This window comes from Chrysochloris asiatica, unplaced genomic scaffold (assembly GCF_000296735.1).
Source record: "Chrysochloris asiatica unplaced genomic scaffold, ChrAsi1.0 scaffold00055, whole genome shotgun sequence".
NCBI lineage: Eukaryota > Metazoa > Chordata > Mammalia > Afrosoricida > Chrysochloridae > Chrysochloris > Chrysochloris asiatica.
The window spans coordinates 3,792,306-3,804,630 of NW_006408573.1; the positions used below are offsets into that span (position 1 = coordinate 3,792,306).

Sequence of the window (12,325 nt, forward strand, 5' to 3'; positions counted from 1 at the left end):
ATATCCTGGTGTGGCGTTGTGGGCGAATGTGTCAGACTGCAAAGTTGTTTGAACTACATGGTTGTCCGTGGTTCAAGCTCACTGGCTGCTCCTTGGAAACCCTATACAGGGTCGCTATGGGTCGGAACCGACACGACGGCACACAACAACAACTATACACACACACACACATATACTTGTATGTTTACATTCTTCCTATTCTTATCCTTAGGAGGTGAAGGAAAAGAAACGAGTCTCTTCTCTTATCAACTCAACAACTTTATATAGAGTTAAAAACAAACCCACACACAAACAAACAAGAAATCCTAATCTTAAGCAAAGAGGACTCCCACTGTTAACTGTGTGACATTGTCTTTATGTTTGTGCTGTGCTCTAACTTGCTGTAATACATGAAACCCCATCTCCAAAGGATACAATCCCTAATGCTGTTGTTGTTGTTTAGTGCCAGGGAGTCGTACAGGGCTTCCAAGGAGCAACTGGTGGGTCTGAACCACTGACCTTGTGGTTCACAATCCAGTGCCTATCCTGAAGTGCCACAATCAGTAACAGGGGAATAGAAATGTGCTATTTAAAAGCAATTATACATTAATTATGTTAAACATTACTTTAATGCCTTTGAAAGCATTCAAAGAGGAGAATGTGTTCCATAGGATGCTATACTAACTCTAGTATTCTGTAAAAATAGCTTGTCACTCTTTCTGTCATCTCTTGTCACTTACCAAATGCTCTCTATTACTAAATCCAGTTCCTTGTTCTATGCACTAAACACAAATATTCTGCCAGATCATTTCTTCTTATAGCATTTCTAATTTTCCTGGAATCTTCAGTTCCTATACTTACTAGAAATGACAATCTTTAGAGCACACCTATCTACTCTTTGTCATTAAGAGCTTGGCATCTATGCCTGAATCTGATACCATCACTAAATCTATTCTGAAAATAGTCAGAACTTGTGATACACAGAATCTGTGTAAACAAATTGCTTCCTTTAAAATAATAATTCCCTCTCTATAAAATATCAGAATGTTTAATCTTGATTTTTATTAAAAACAATGAGTATAATTCTCATTATCCAATGATATCAGTAAAAATAAATTAGTGTATTTCATGAATCAAAAATTTTCAGTTTACAGTACCCTTGATTAATGCCATTAGTGAAGTTTTAATAATCGAATGCCTCGTGTGACAGTCTCGACATTCTCGACTTAGTGCATGTTATTAATAGAAATACTTGGGTTAAACTGGTATCATGGGTACTCTTTTCGGATTACTCCACACATAACCAGATCAGCAGGCAGATACTTGTAGATGAGGCTGGGGATGTACAAGGGTAAATCTGAATCGACATTTGGAGAAACCCCATAGTTCAGTAGTGAACTTAGCCGAAAGCATCCAAATGCATTATGGAAGCATCATACTTAACCACCTGCACAGAAAAGGAAAACAATCCTGTTTAAGGAAACAAAAGACTCATTAAATACTTTAGATATGAATATCGAATCTCATTTTCTCCAAGGTATCACTCCATAGTATGGCAAGTAAATAAATAAAAACTGTATCAATGTGTGGGATATCATTAGCCCAAGAAAAGGCTAGAAAAAAATGGATTACATAAATGACAACTGCAGGAGAAAATGATATTCTCTTCTCTTGAACAAATGTTAAGTGCATCTCTACTAATAAAGATTTAAACTCAAACTGCATTAGGATTTATTTACTGCTTTTCAATTTTGAAGCTTCTAAGTTAATTTGCTATGCTAAATTGGTGCTTAGGTATAATACAGCCTCAAAAATACTTCCGATTTATGCAGAAATAAGTCGTCAGTATCCCACTTCATTCAGAGTAGCACTATGAAAGCAAACTGCAGTCTTTATTGAACAAGATAAAATCCATAGCTTTTATATATTCTAACAGTTGCACCAGCTGCTATTTTATTAAGAAAAGGTCTTCTTTATAAATCGATACCTAACAAATATAACAAAATGATGCTAGAAGTACAGGACACAATGATGAGAGTGAAGTCAACAATACAAAGCTACTGAGATGCAAGCACCCAAAACAGGCTGTGCTACCGCAGACCTAAAACATTATTCAAAAATGCTGTACTTTAGTTCATAATCTATTTTAAAGACGGTATGTAATTCACTCAGAATTCCATAGCATCCTTTACTTCCACAGCATCCACTGAAGAACATTTTTAAAAAGCTCAAATATTTCTCTAATATGAAAGTATACTAAAAATATTTTGTGCTGTCCCCTTTTCACCACATTCAATACAGCCCATCATATGTGAGAACAATACATGGATCACAGTAGAGTCTTAGCTGCCAGGAAAAGGAAAACCATGAGGGTGTTGGGGGAGACGACAATAAAGCAAAAATGTTAAATTAATGCTGTTTTAGTTTCAGCAAATAAATCCAAAAGAATCTGTCTTTCATTCTAGTTCACGGTGTCATCCTAACCAGTGAGTAATCTTTGGACTCACGAATGAGCGGAGACTCCTTCCTACCTGGCTTCTCAGATCATATGCCTATTGGCCGCCTCCACTTTCAGTTTCCCTTTTGACAGTGAGTTTTTATTATACACAGTGTGTGTGTGTGTGTTGTTGCTGTGAAGTGCCATCAAGTCTGATATATATACACATACCGATGGGCAGCTAGTTTCCAGGAAATCATTAGTACACAAGGGAGGGGAGAAATCTTCAAGTGCTACTGAAAGATGCTGGGTAACAAGGGAAACTTAGAACAGACGGTCTTGCTCTTGGTTTTGCATTCAGAGACGTGGAGTAAAAGACGGTAATGGCCTTCCAGTGATCATCCACGTTATGACTCTTATTTACAACAAGAGCCTTAAACTAGTAAGAAACTAATGCACTAACTTTACTTGCTCAGTGTTTTGGAAGAACTAAAAATGTTTTTCTCTGCGTAGCAATAAAAACATCCCATTAACACTGTAGCTAAGTATTTGATGATATTTTTTAAAAAAATTGTGTTGGACTATTCAAACATTCTAGGAGCTTGCTCATCTTCCAAAAACTTAAGTGGCATGAATTTCTCTAATGTATCTTTTTATTATAGTCTTAGTTTTGAACATTAAACACTCCTTCCTCTCCAGATTTATTCTGAACACTAATAAATGTTTGCAAAATAATTTACTGCTCTATTTTATACTTTTCTTTCTAAATTAGCAACCATTATTCCATAAAGGGTAGAGCACAACACACACTTAAAAAAAAAAAAAAAAAAAAGTCAGCACAAGGCATTGCCAAAAAGCCACAAGTAGCATTTGCACATGCCAGAACATTTAACATTAAACTATCATTTCTCTGTAAAAGTTCTGTTGCCAAAGTACTCACAAAATCTGGAAGCTCAAAGACAAGCTTCAAGTGCAATTTACATTCTCCAAAAGCAAAGCTGTACAAAAATACGCCGCCCTTCTATGTCACCATTTTATAGACAACATTTTCTCAGGATCTTAATTAAGATAACGATGCACACCTGTGTCAACATTCTCTGGCAAGACAGCCTTATCAATCATAATCCTTTAAGTACACTCCAAAACAGCACAGCGATAGGACAGAGGCAATCTGTTGCTTTTTCTTGTACTGTGTCTCCCACAAGAATGATGAGATCTTTAAAACCCAGCCGACCTACTTTTATGAGTCTTTAAAGTTTTAACTGTAAACAGCTATTACACTAAATAAACATAAATAACTTCTTTTGCACTTGATTGAAACAATGACAACTGTACAGCCCAAACTCGAGGAGCAAGCTCAGCGGCCATATCTTCTCAGTACAGCTGTGGATCTAATTTTGAAGTTTGAAATGTTCTGAGTAATGTATAACTGGATCCGTGCAGACATGACAAACCAACAAATCTCTAGGAAGTTTCAAAATTAGTATTTAAGAAAGTTCCGGGTTAAAGTAATCAAAGTTAAAATGTTCAGATACAAAGCAAGAAACAAGGAGAAGAAGAAGGAGAAAAAAAAAAAAAAAAGAGGCTTCTTGGTGACTTGGACCAGGAGGGAGGGGAACAGTTTCTCCTTCTGATGGGGGGAGCGAGCTTCCTTGACAAGGGATGTGGGGAAGTAAAAGCAGCTTCTGCAAAAGCAAGAGATGGTAAATTGTAAGGAATAAAAAAAAGGGAAGGAGAGAAAGCTTCGCCACCACTACCAAGATTAAAACAAATCAAAACCTATGTTTATCAGCATAATTGTGCAAGTTTTCATTAAAAAAAAAAAAAAGGAGCAAAGCCGTGGGCTGCTGTCTAAATTCTATCTGCCTACTAATGATCCCTCCGTTTCACTTATTAACACAATTTCTATCTCAGACACCGGGTGGCCGAGGCCAGCCAAGCAGCAGAACCATCAATGTGCAAATAAAGCAGAAAATAGAGACATCCTTTAGAAATGAGTCTTAAATTTGACGTAGAGCAGAGGTGACAACCACAGCAATAGAACTATAAATTCTACGTGCTTCATTATCTTGCAAGATTCTCTCCAGTCTTTGACACCAAATAGAAAAGCGTAAAAGAAATGAGAGAAACCAAACCAAGCCAAACCTAAAACGAAACAAAAACAATCAACCCAAACCCTCATAAGGCCTACAATGGCAGGATGATGTAATGAGGATGTCTGTGTGACAGATTCAAATTCTCGTGGCACAAACCTCCAGGATTCCATTTCAGAAATCAGCATCCTGGACGAGAGCCGAGAGGGCAGAGACGCCGCGCGTGGATGGAGCGCATGGTGACACCGGGAGGCACTGTGGGCACTCAAGCAGCCCACCCCATGGCCCGGCCGGCCGCGCACGGGGCGACCCTGTATCCATCGGGCCCACGCGGGGACGCGGACTCGGTTCGAAGAGCTGGCAGCCGGGTCGCGGCGGAGCTGGGGATCCAATCAGGGTGGGGGACGGCGGCCGGCGGAGCTCTGGGCTCACCTCTCCTCCGTGGCACGGAAGCGCGGACCACGGACGCTCCCTCGTGGCTGACGCGAGCCCCCGGCGGGCGGCGCGCGCGGGCCGTACCGACCGTTAGCCGAAGGGCAGCGGCGACGGTGGAGCGGCGGCAGGCGGAGCCAGAGGCGGGCGATGCTAGGCTGGGAGAGGAGGGAGCGAAGGGTGCAAGGCGGAGACGCGCGGGGCGCTCTCAGTTCGCTCTCCCCGCGATTAGGCGGGTCCAGACTACGCCAGTGGGGGTGGAGGGTGGACGGGACACAGCACCCTCACCTTCTAAGGGGCCACCATAAGCCCGATCCACGCCCCCTCAAATTCGAGCAGTCCGGGCTGCTCGCCTTGGCTCAGTCTCCGCCGGCTTGCAGCCTTCACGGCCCCATAGTCCCAGCCACCTCAGCCACCGCAGCCACCAGCTTCCCGTTTCCATGACAATAACGCAGCCGACGCCCCGCCCCGCCCCGCCCCTCCCCTCCCCGCCCCGTCCCGCCCCTTAGGCTCGCAGACTTGGAGGGAAACCGACTTTCGACGTTGGGGGTGGGAGAGGTGGGTAGTAGTGGGTGGGGCTAACAGAGGCCAGCGTCCAATCAGAGGTAAAGAGAGTGTAAGGGACAGGGTGGTGCAGACAGAGAGGGTTTCGGAGATTGTAGTCTGGGTAGCTGAGTCAGTTTAGGGGCCTGAGCGTTGAGAGTTGGGCAGAGGAGTCAGCGCGCGTGCGCAAAGGCGCGCCACCGAGCTTGTGAGAGTGTGCGGGTAGATGGGTGGCTTCGTGTGTACGGAGCTGGAGCTGATGAAATAACGTGTATTTCGCCCGTCAGAGTCATTGCTAGAGACTTTGACTGTAGTCGTGCTTCGGCTTGCGTGTGGCCCCATTATAAAAGGTCACAAAGTTCCAGATATAGTGAGCTCCAGCAGCGAGTCCAGCGTTGTACTAGCCCATGCCCGGGTTCACCAGCACCCCTGCCTGTCCCAGAGATCTAGTGCGTCTGTGACTTGTGCTGGCAGAGGTGTGGGGATGGAAAAACGGATAGACGGTTTGTTTTGTCTTCTGTGTGACCGGCAAGGGCAAGGACTGTGACTCGGTTGTGTATGTTTGCCTCGCCAGCGCCTCTTTGAACGGTGGTTGGATTGGGCACTGCTCTGCAGAGTGTTTTTGCGGCGTCGGCGAATGCTAGAGTTGCGTGAGAAGAAGGCGACTTAGTTGAGCAAATGGAAAGGGGACCCGCACCCCTTCCCACCAGCCTGGAACGGCGAGCTACTTAAGAAAGCAGCCTAGAGAGGGGCTGTGAGGCATGGGACGGGGTTTGTGGGGTAGGGGTTCCAAAGACTTTCCCGGTATAGCAGCTTCATGGTCAGGCAGCTTTTGCCCACTGCTTCTCCTCTAAAGAAAGGCTATCCCCGTAGTCCCAGCCCCGTAAATCTCGTTGGCGGCCAACAGGAGGTCAGTAGAAGACTGGCCAGGCCGAAGACAAGCAGACGTCCAAGGCCTGTCACTCGCCCACCTGCTGCTGCTGCTTGTGGAGAGGGGCAATCCTCCCGGACTAGCGGCGCCCTGGGCGCAGGCATCCATCTGGTTTTCCTAGGGACCGTAATTCCAGGCCGGCCTCCAATTCGCTCTCCAGCCCCCTGGGTTGGGGGGTAGGGGGAGGAGCGGGAGAGAAGCCGGAGGTGGGGGTTGGAGACAACCCCTCGGAGGTCAGCCTTCAGTCGAACAAGAAATCCATGCACAAGACCCCAGGTTTACTGTGGGGAAGAGAAGGCAGAGCGATCACCGGCACACAGTCGGTGGCCTCATTCCCTTTGTGTTTCGAAGTGGCCGGACTGTGAACCAGGGCCCATGGTGCGTTCGGCCTGCCACTCAGCCCGGAGTTAGCCGGGGAGGAAAGTTGGAAGCGATCGGCTCGCCTGGGATGTGATTGCTATCCTGGAGCCGGCGCTCGAGAGTCTGAGTCGAAGAGAGAGATCGAGAAGAAGAAGAGGGGGGAGACCGGGAGGAGGAGAAAGGGAGGGGGCCGCCGAAGAGAGGCGGGCACGAGGGAGGGGCGAGGGGAGCGCCAGCGAGCGGGAGAGGGAGACGAGGAGGAAGAGAGAAGAGGGCGAGGCGAGCCTGGCGGTCGGGTTGGCTGCGCTGGCCAAGAGACTCCTGCCAGTCCTCCCACCGACTACACCCCGGGAAGGAGGAGCTTCGGACGCGCACAAGGCGTCAGAATCCTCAATTTCCAACTTAGCATCTTGGCAGGACCTTTGCGAAGCCAAAAGCAGAGCCCCCCGGTGCAAAGAGCTAAGGGGGGAAAGAGAAAGCAGCAAGCAAGGAGGGGAAAAAAAAAAAAAAAAAAAAAGGCCAGCCGGGGCGTGTGAAGCGCGTAAAGGAGTAGGAGCGGCGGTTGCAGCCGAAGGCGCTAAGGAAGCGAGTGAGAGGCTCTGCGGGCCGGATCCCGGGAGCCGGGGCCCGGGGAAGTCGGAGGCCAGGTGCCCTCCCGCCAGCCCTAGCTGGGCGCCGCCTGGCTTGTTGGCGGCCGCGGCGCGGCGCGCCCCATGCCGGTGTGTGGCCATGTCCTACCCGCAGGGCTACTTGTACCAGCCGTCCGCCTCGCTGGCGCTCTACTCGTGCCCGGCTTACAGCACCAGCGTCATCTCGGGGCCCCGCACGGATGAGCTCGGCCGTTCGTCGTCGGGGTCGGCGTTCTCGCCCTATGCCGGCTCCACTGCCTTCACTGCGCCCTCGCCGGGCTACAACTCGCACCTCCAGTACGGAGCCGACCCCGCAGCAGCCGCTGCCGCCGCCTTCTCCTCGTACGTGGTGAGTGAACGGGATCCGCGACAGGCGTGGGCTTTCGGGGACCCGCGCAGTGGGCAGAACTTGCGGGAAACACCCGCCGCCGCGACGCCGCAAACTGCATCCGCCAGGCTTCGGGGCTCCTGCAAACTTGGACAATTGTCTCGCTCGACCTCTCCTAGGCCTTGGTCTCAGGAGTTGCTCAGGAGGAGAGCGGCGTCTTCCTGGCATTGAATAGCTGGTGGGGTTTTTCGGGAGCGCTCGCTGCAATTAAAGAGCAGCATTTGGTTCAAACAAGGTTTCAGAACCACCCGGCGAATGCTGTTTGTTTTTGGTTTGGCCCTTTTGGAAAAGCAGTTAAGAAGAAATAGACCTGAAATCTGAATAGAAGTGTACTAAATCTATGTAAATGTATTCGGCATCGCCTTTAATTAGACCCCCAAAATGTTGCAAATCCCCAATCCTATGTTTTCAATCCGATTTGAAGGTATTAAATTTCTGAAAAGTCGGAGGAGTTGCGGTGCATCCGGGATTTTTCGTCCGCGTGCACTTTCTGGAAACGCGCGGTGGCTTAGGTTTGGGGTGGCATATTTGGAGAGGTGGGGGTGCTGGGGTAAGACGCGGCATTTCGTTTGCATTTCTTTGCGAAATAGACGCCCAGGTTCCCCCAGCTCTCTCCTGTTTTGCTTAAGGCGTCGCCGCGGGGGTACTTGGCGCTGAGTTGCCGCCGCTCCCAGGCCTCTCTCCCGGTGGAGGGGAGGGCCTGGCAGCGATGGCTAGTTCGCTTAGGGAACTGTCTGGGCAGACAGGGACCTACAGAGTGGCACAGAGTCTGGGATGGCTTCGGGGACCCCCCTAAAGACTAGACTCCGAATTTGGAGTCCCTGCTTGCCTTTTGGGGAGTTAAGGTTACCTGTGGATCTGAGCCCAGAGGAAGCCAGAGTGCGGCCCCACAGACCCCGGTGTGCTTCGGTCTCTCAGGTGGCAGTTAAGGTCTCTGGTCAACGCTCGCCTTCTATCTGTCCCCCCTCAGGGTTCTCCCTACGACCACACGCCAGGGATGGCGGGATCCTTGGGGTACCACCCATACGCGGCACCCCTGGGCTCATACCCGTACGGGGATCCAGCATACCGGAAGAACGCCACGCGGGACGCCACTGCCACGCTCAAGGCCTGGCTGAACGAGCACCGCAAGAACCCCTACCCCACCAAGGGCGAGAAGATCATGCTGGCCATCATCACCAAGATGACCCTCACCCAGGTGTCCACCTGGTTCGCCAACGCGCGCCGGCGCCTCAAGAAGGAGAACAAGATGACGTGGACGCCGCGGAACCGCAGCGAGGACGAGGAGGAGGAGGAGAACATTGATCTGGAGAAGAACGACGAGGACGAGCCTCAGAAGACCGAGGACAAGGGCGACCCCGAGGGCCCCGAAGCAGGTTGGTCCACGCGAGCGGGAGTGTTCAGCGGGAGGAAGAAGGGACGAGAGAGTTTGGAGGGGAACATGGGGCTTGGGATTGGGAGCACGGGTCTGCCTTTGCGGGCGAGGACTTATTGGTTCAGTCTCGCGGCCTCTGTGCCTCAGACCGTCTGGGTTTCGTCCACAGGAGGAGCGGAGCAGAAGGCAGCTGCTGGCTGCGAAAGACTGCTGGGACCGCCCACCCCCGCCAGCAAGGAGACCGAGGGCAGCCTCAGCGACTCGGATTTTAAGGAGCCTTCCTCCGAAGGCCTTCTCGACTCGCTGCCGGGACCCCCCCGCACTGGCGGATCCTCCCCAGCTGGGCCCACAGCGGCACGGCTGGCCGAGGACTCGGTCCCTCACTACCCGTCGGGTGCGCCGGCGTCCGGTCCGCACCCGGCTACGGGAGAGTTGCCCCCTGGCCCCGGCGGGCCCTCGGTCATCCACTCGCCGCCGCCGCCACCGCCACAGGCGGTGCTCGCCAAGCCCAAACTGTGGTCTCTAGCCGAGATCGCCACATCCTCGGACAAGGTCAAGGACGGGGGCGGAGGGAGCGAGGGCTCCCCATGCCCTCCGTGTCCCGGGCCAGTAGCCGGGCAATCTTTGGGAGGCAGTCGCGCGTCACCAGCCCCAGCGCCCGCGCGCTCTCCCTCTGCGCAGTGCCCTTTTCCCGGTGGGACGGTGCTGTCCCGGCCTCTCTACTACACGGCACCCTTCTATCCTGGCTACACGAACTATGGTTCCTTCGGACACCTTCACGGCCACCCGGGGCCCGGGCCAGGCCCCACTACCGGTCCAGGCTCGCATTTCAATGGATTAAACCAGACCGTGTTGAACCGAGCGGACGTTTTGGCTAAAGACCCGAAAATGTTGCGGAGCCAGTCCCAGCTAGACCTGTGCAAAGACTCTCCCTATGAGTTGAAGAAAGGTATGTCCGACATTTAACACGGGCTGCGTCGGTCCCGGACTTTTCTAACTTATTAAAAACATGGCCTTGGCAGTTATTTTTCCATCACCAAAAAGAGAAAACAAAAACAAAACACACTGTCCCTCCTATTCTAAAGTTTATAGTTTATGGAGATGATGGCATAAAAATGTAAACATCTCCACACAAAAATGTCTTAGCCAACTGAAAAGAAAAAAAAAAACTTTAAAAAAAAGATTTGTATTAAATCTTATTCTGTATATTTAATGTAGCATTTTTGTATTTAAATTGATAATTCAATATCTTTGAAGTAAATTATGAAATCAAGCTACCTGTACAGGCATTTAATGTTTTTTTTTGTGATATAAATATATACACTTGTGTTTCCCCCCAAGACTGTTTCATAGTTTAAAATACAAGTTTAATTTAATTTTTTACACTTAATGATTTTTCTGGGTCTGAGCTAAAGTATTATTACAGAAAGGAAACAGGTTATACTCTACTCTTAGATTAAAAAAAGTAAAAGAAACTGCAGCCGCCTTTGTAAAATGCAAAATATTTAATTAAAAGAGATTTTAACATAATCAGAGCCATCATTACTTTTTAGAAGCCTCAATAAGCTGTCCGTCTTCGCATTGGACAAAAGGTGCTAACTGCAACTTTTTTTCGAAGTGGGGAACGAAAGGTTTCCGCAGACCCTGGAGCGCCAGAGGGAAACCATAATTAGGCAGTGAGCCCGGGGGGAAACTGGCCCTGCCCGGAATGCAGATTTGGATCACCGATACTGGCTGCTTGGGGGAGATTGGACCCTGGAGGAAGAAGGAGGGAACCCAAGTGTGTGCCCAGGAGGGAGAAAAGATGGCAAAGCCAGCTAGAGACACGTACCACCCGAGCTCCATCGCTTAACCTAATTACTTCCAATCAGTGTCGTGTTTTATGCAAAGCAATCATCTGGTGAACTTTGCTAATGAGTTCGATTTTATGCCGGATTTAGCCCTTATTACTATTTCAAAGGTGCTGTGAGTTAATGCGTTTGGGGAGGCGCTTTCCCAAGCCACTGTCTTCTCTACCCCTTCAAAATTGGGCATTGATCTCTTCGTTGGGTTTGATTAAATTAGAGAGGGTGCGGTCCCCGACCATTGGGGTGGCGGGCGGCCGAGTAGACCCCCGCGCAGTCTTGGGGACGGGTGGCAGGCCGGGCGAGGGGACGGTTCCATGCTTTCACAGGTAGGTGTCACACTTGTCCTGAATTTCAAGCTTGCACTTAGCTACTAGAGCTAGGGGGCGGAAGGACCCGGTGGGGGAGCGTGGGGAAAAGACCGAACGACCCCGCCCTCCAATGTGGGCCTCTTTTTGGACAAGTGGCCTTCCAAAGTTCAGGCCTAAAAACGTGGCTGGTGTAGATTCCACCAGACTTGCCTTCGCCTTAGCACTTCCCCGTCTCCGATTCAGGAGTCCGAGGAGTAGTTACCAAAGAATTTCGGAGATACTATTTTCTCGTTTTAATCCCGCATATTTCACCTCAAAATAAAAAATCTGGCTGTGTTTCAATCCCAAATGGGAAAGAGACACGGCTGGAGCCAGAGTCGGCCAAGACTGTAAATTCAGGCTTTTCCGAGGTTCTGGGGTCTCCATTTTGCGCCTGAGATGTGAGCTGCCTGTTTCACTTCGTGAGAAATTTTGGGTGATCCAAGCAGGGCGCAGAGGATATTACAGCAAAAATACACTCCAGCAAGGGAAATGAATTTGCTCGATTCAAGCCACGCCTGAGTATAAAGAGAATGAGTTTGAACAGAACACCGGTTTAATTGGGCTAACTCAAAATGGCACATACTTGCATTTCTCATCGAGATTACTTGAATGCTGCTCGGTTTTTTAAAAAACACGAAAACTTTCACCAGAGTTTTAACTTTTGTTTTGTTTTGTTTTTTGGTTATTCGAATTTAAACAAGCTTGAAGGCTGCATTGTCCAGATGTTTTAGCAAACAGCAGTAGACTTCAGAGTTTAAATTAGTGAGACAATTCACGCAGGGAAAATGGTTTGAAAGCTGGAAGTGTGAATGATTAAATATGCATGCGAAGATCTATTTGATTTTGTCCCTTTAATTATAAATGATTTTTTTAAACAATTGAATTCCAGAGATGACTCTCCCTACACCCCGCTTCCCCGCTCCCTCCATGGGCACATAGAATAGTTCACAATCAACTTCTC

General features: G+C 49.1%; 1 protein-coding gene across 2 annotated transcripts; it reads left to right on the forward strand.

Annotated features, from left to right (window-relative positions):
• Window positions 1-7,504: 7,504 nt before the first annotated feature.
• IRX5 (iroquois homeobox 5) lies at window positions 7,505-10,752 on the forward strand. Of its 2 annotated transcripts, none has more exons than XM_006863522.1 (3): window positions 7,505-7,753; window positions 8,763-9,168; window positions 9,337-10,752. In XM_006863522.1, the coding sequence occupies exons 1-3, from the start codon at window positions 7,505-7,507 to the stop codon at window positions 10,131-10,133; spliced, it is 1,452 nt and encodes a 483-aa protein (XP_006863584.1). In that variant the 3' UTR covers window positions 10,134-10,752. The 2 variants fall into 2 exon arrangements, with proteins under 2 accessions (XP_006863584.1, XP_006863585.1); XM_006863523.1 differs by having other exon boundaries at window positions 9,340-10,752.
• The last annotated feature ends 1,573 nt before the right edge of the window (window positions 10,753-12,325 follow it).

Bases quoted from the DNA above. Each gene is read 5' to 3' on its own strand.
- IRX5 (XM_006863522.1), top strand. From the start codon at position 7,505: ATGTCCTACCCGCAGGGCTACTTGTACCAGCCGTCCGCCTCGCTGGCG. The intron at 7,754-8,762 runs GTGAGTGAACGG...GTCCCCCCTCAG, and splicing joins CCGCCTTCTCCTCGTACGTG to GGTTCTCCCTACGACCACAC. The intron at 9,169-9,336 runs GTTGGTCCACGC...TTTCGTCCACAG, and splicing joins CCCCGAGGGCCCCGAAGCAG to GAGGAGCGGAGCAGAAGGCA.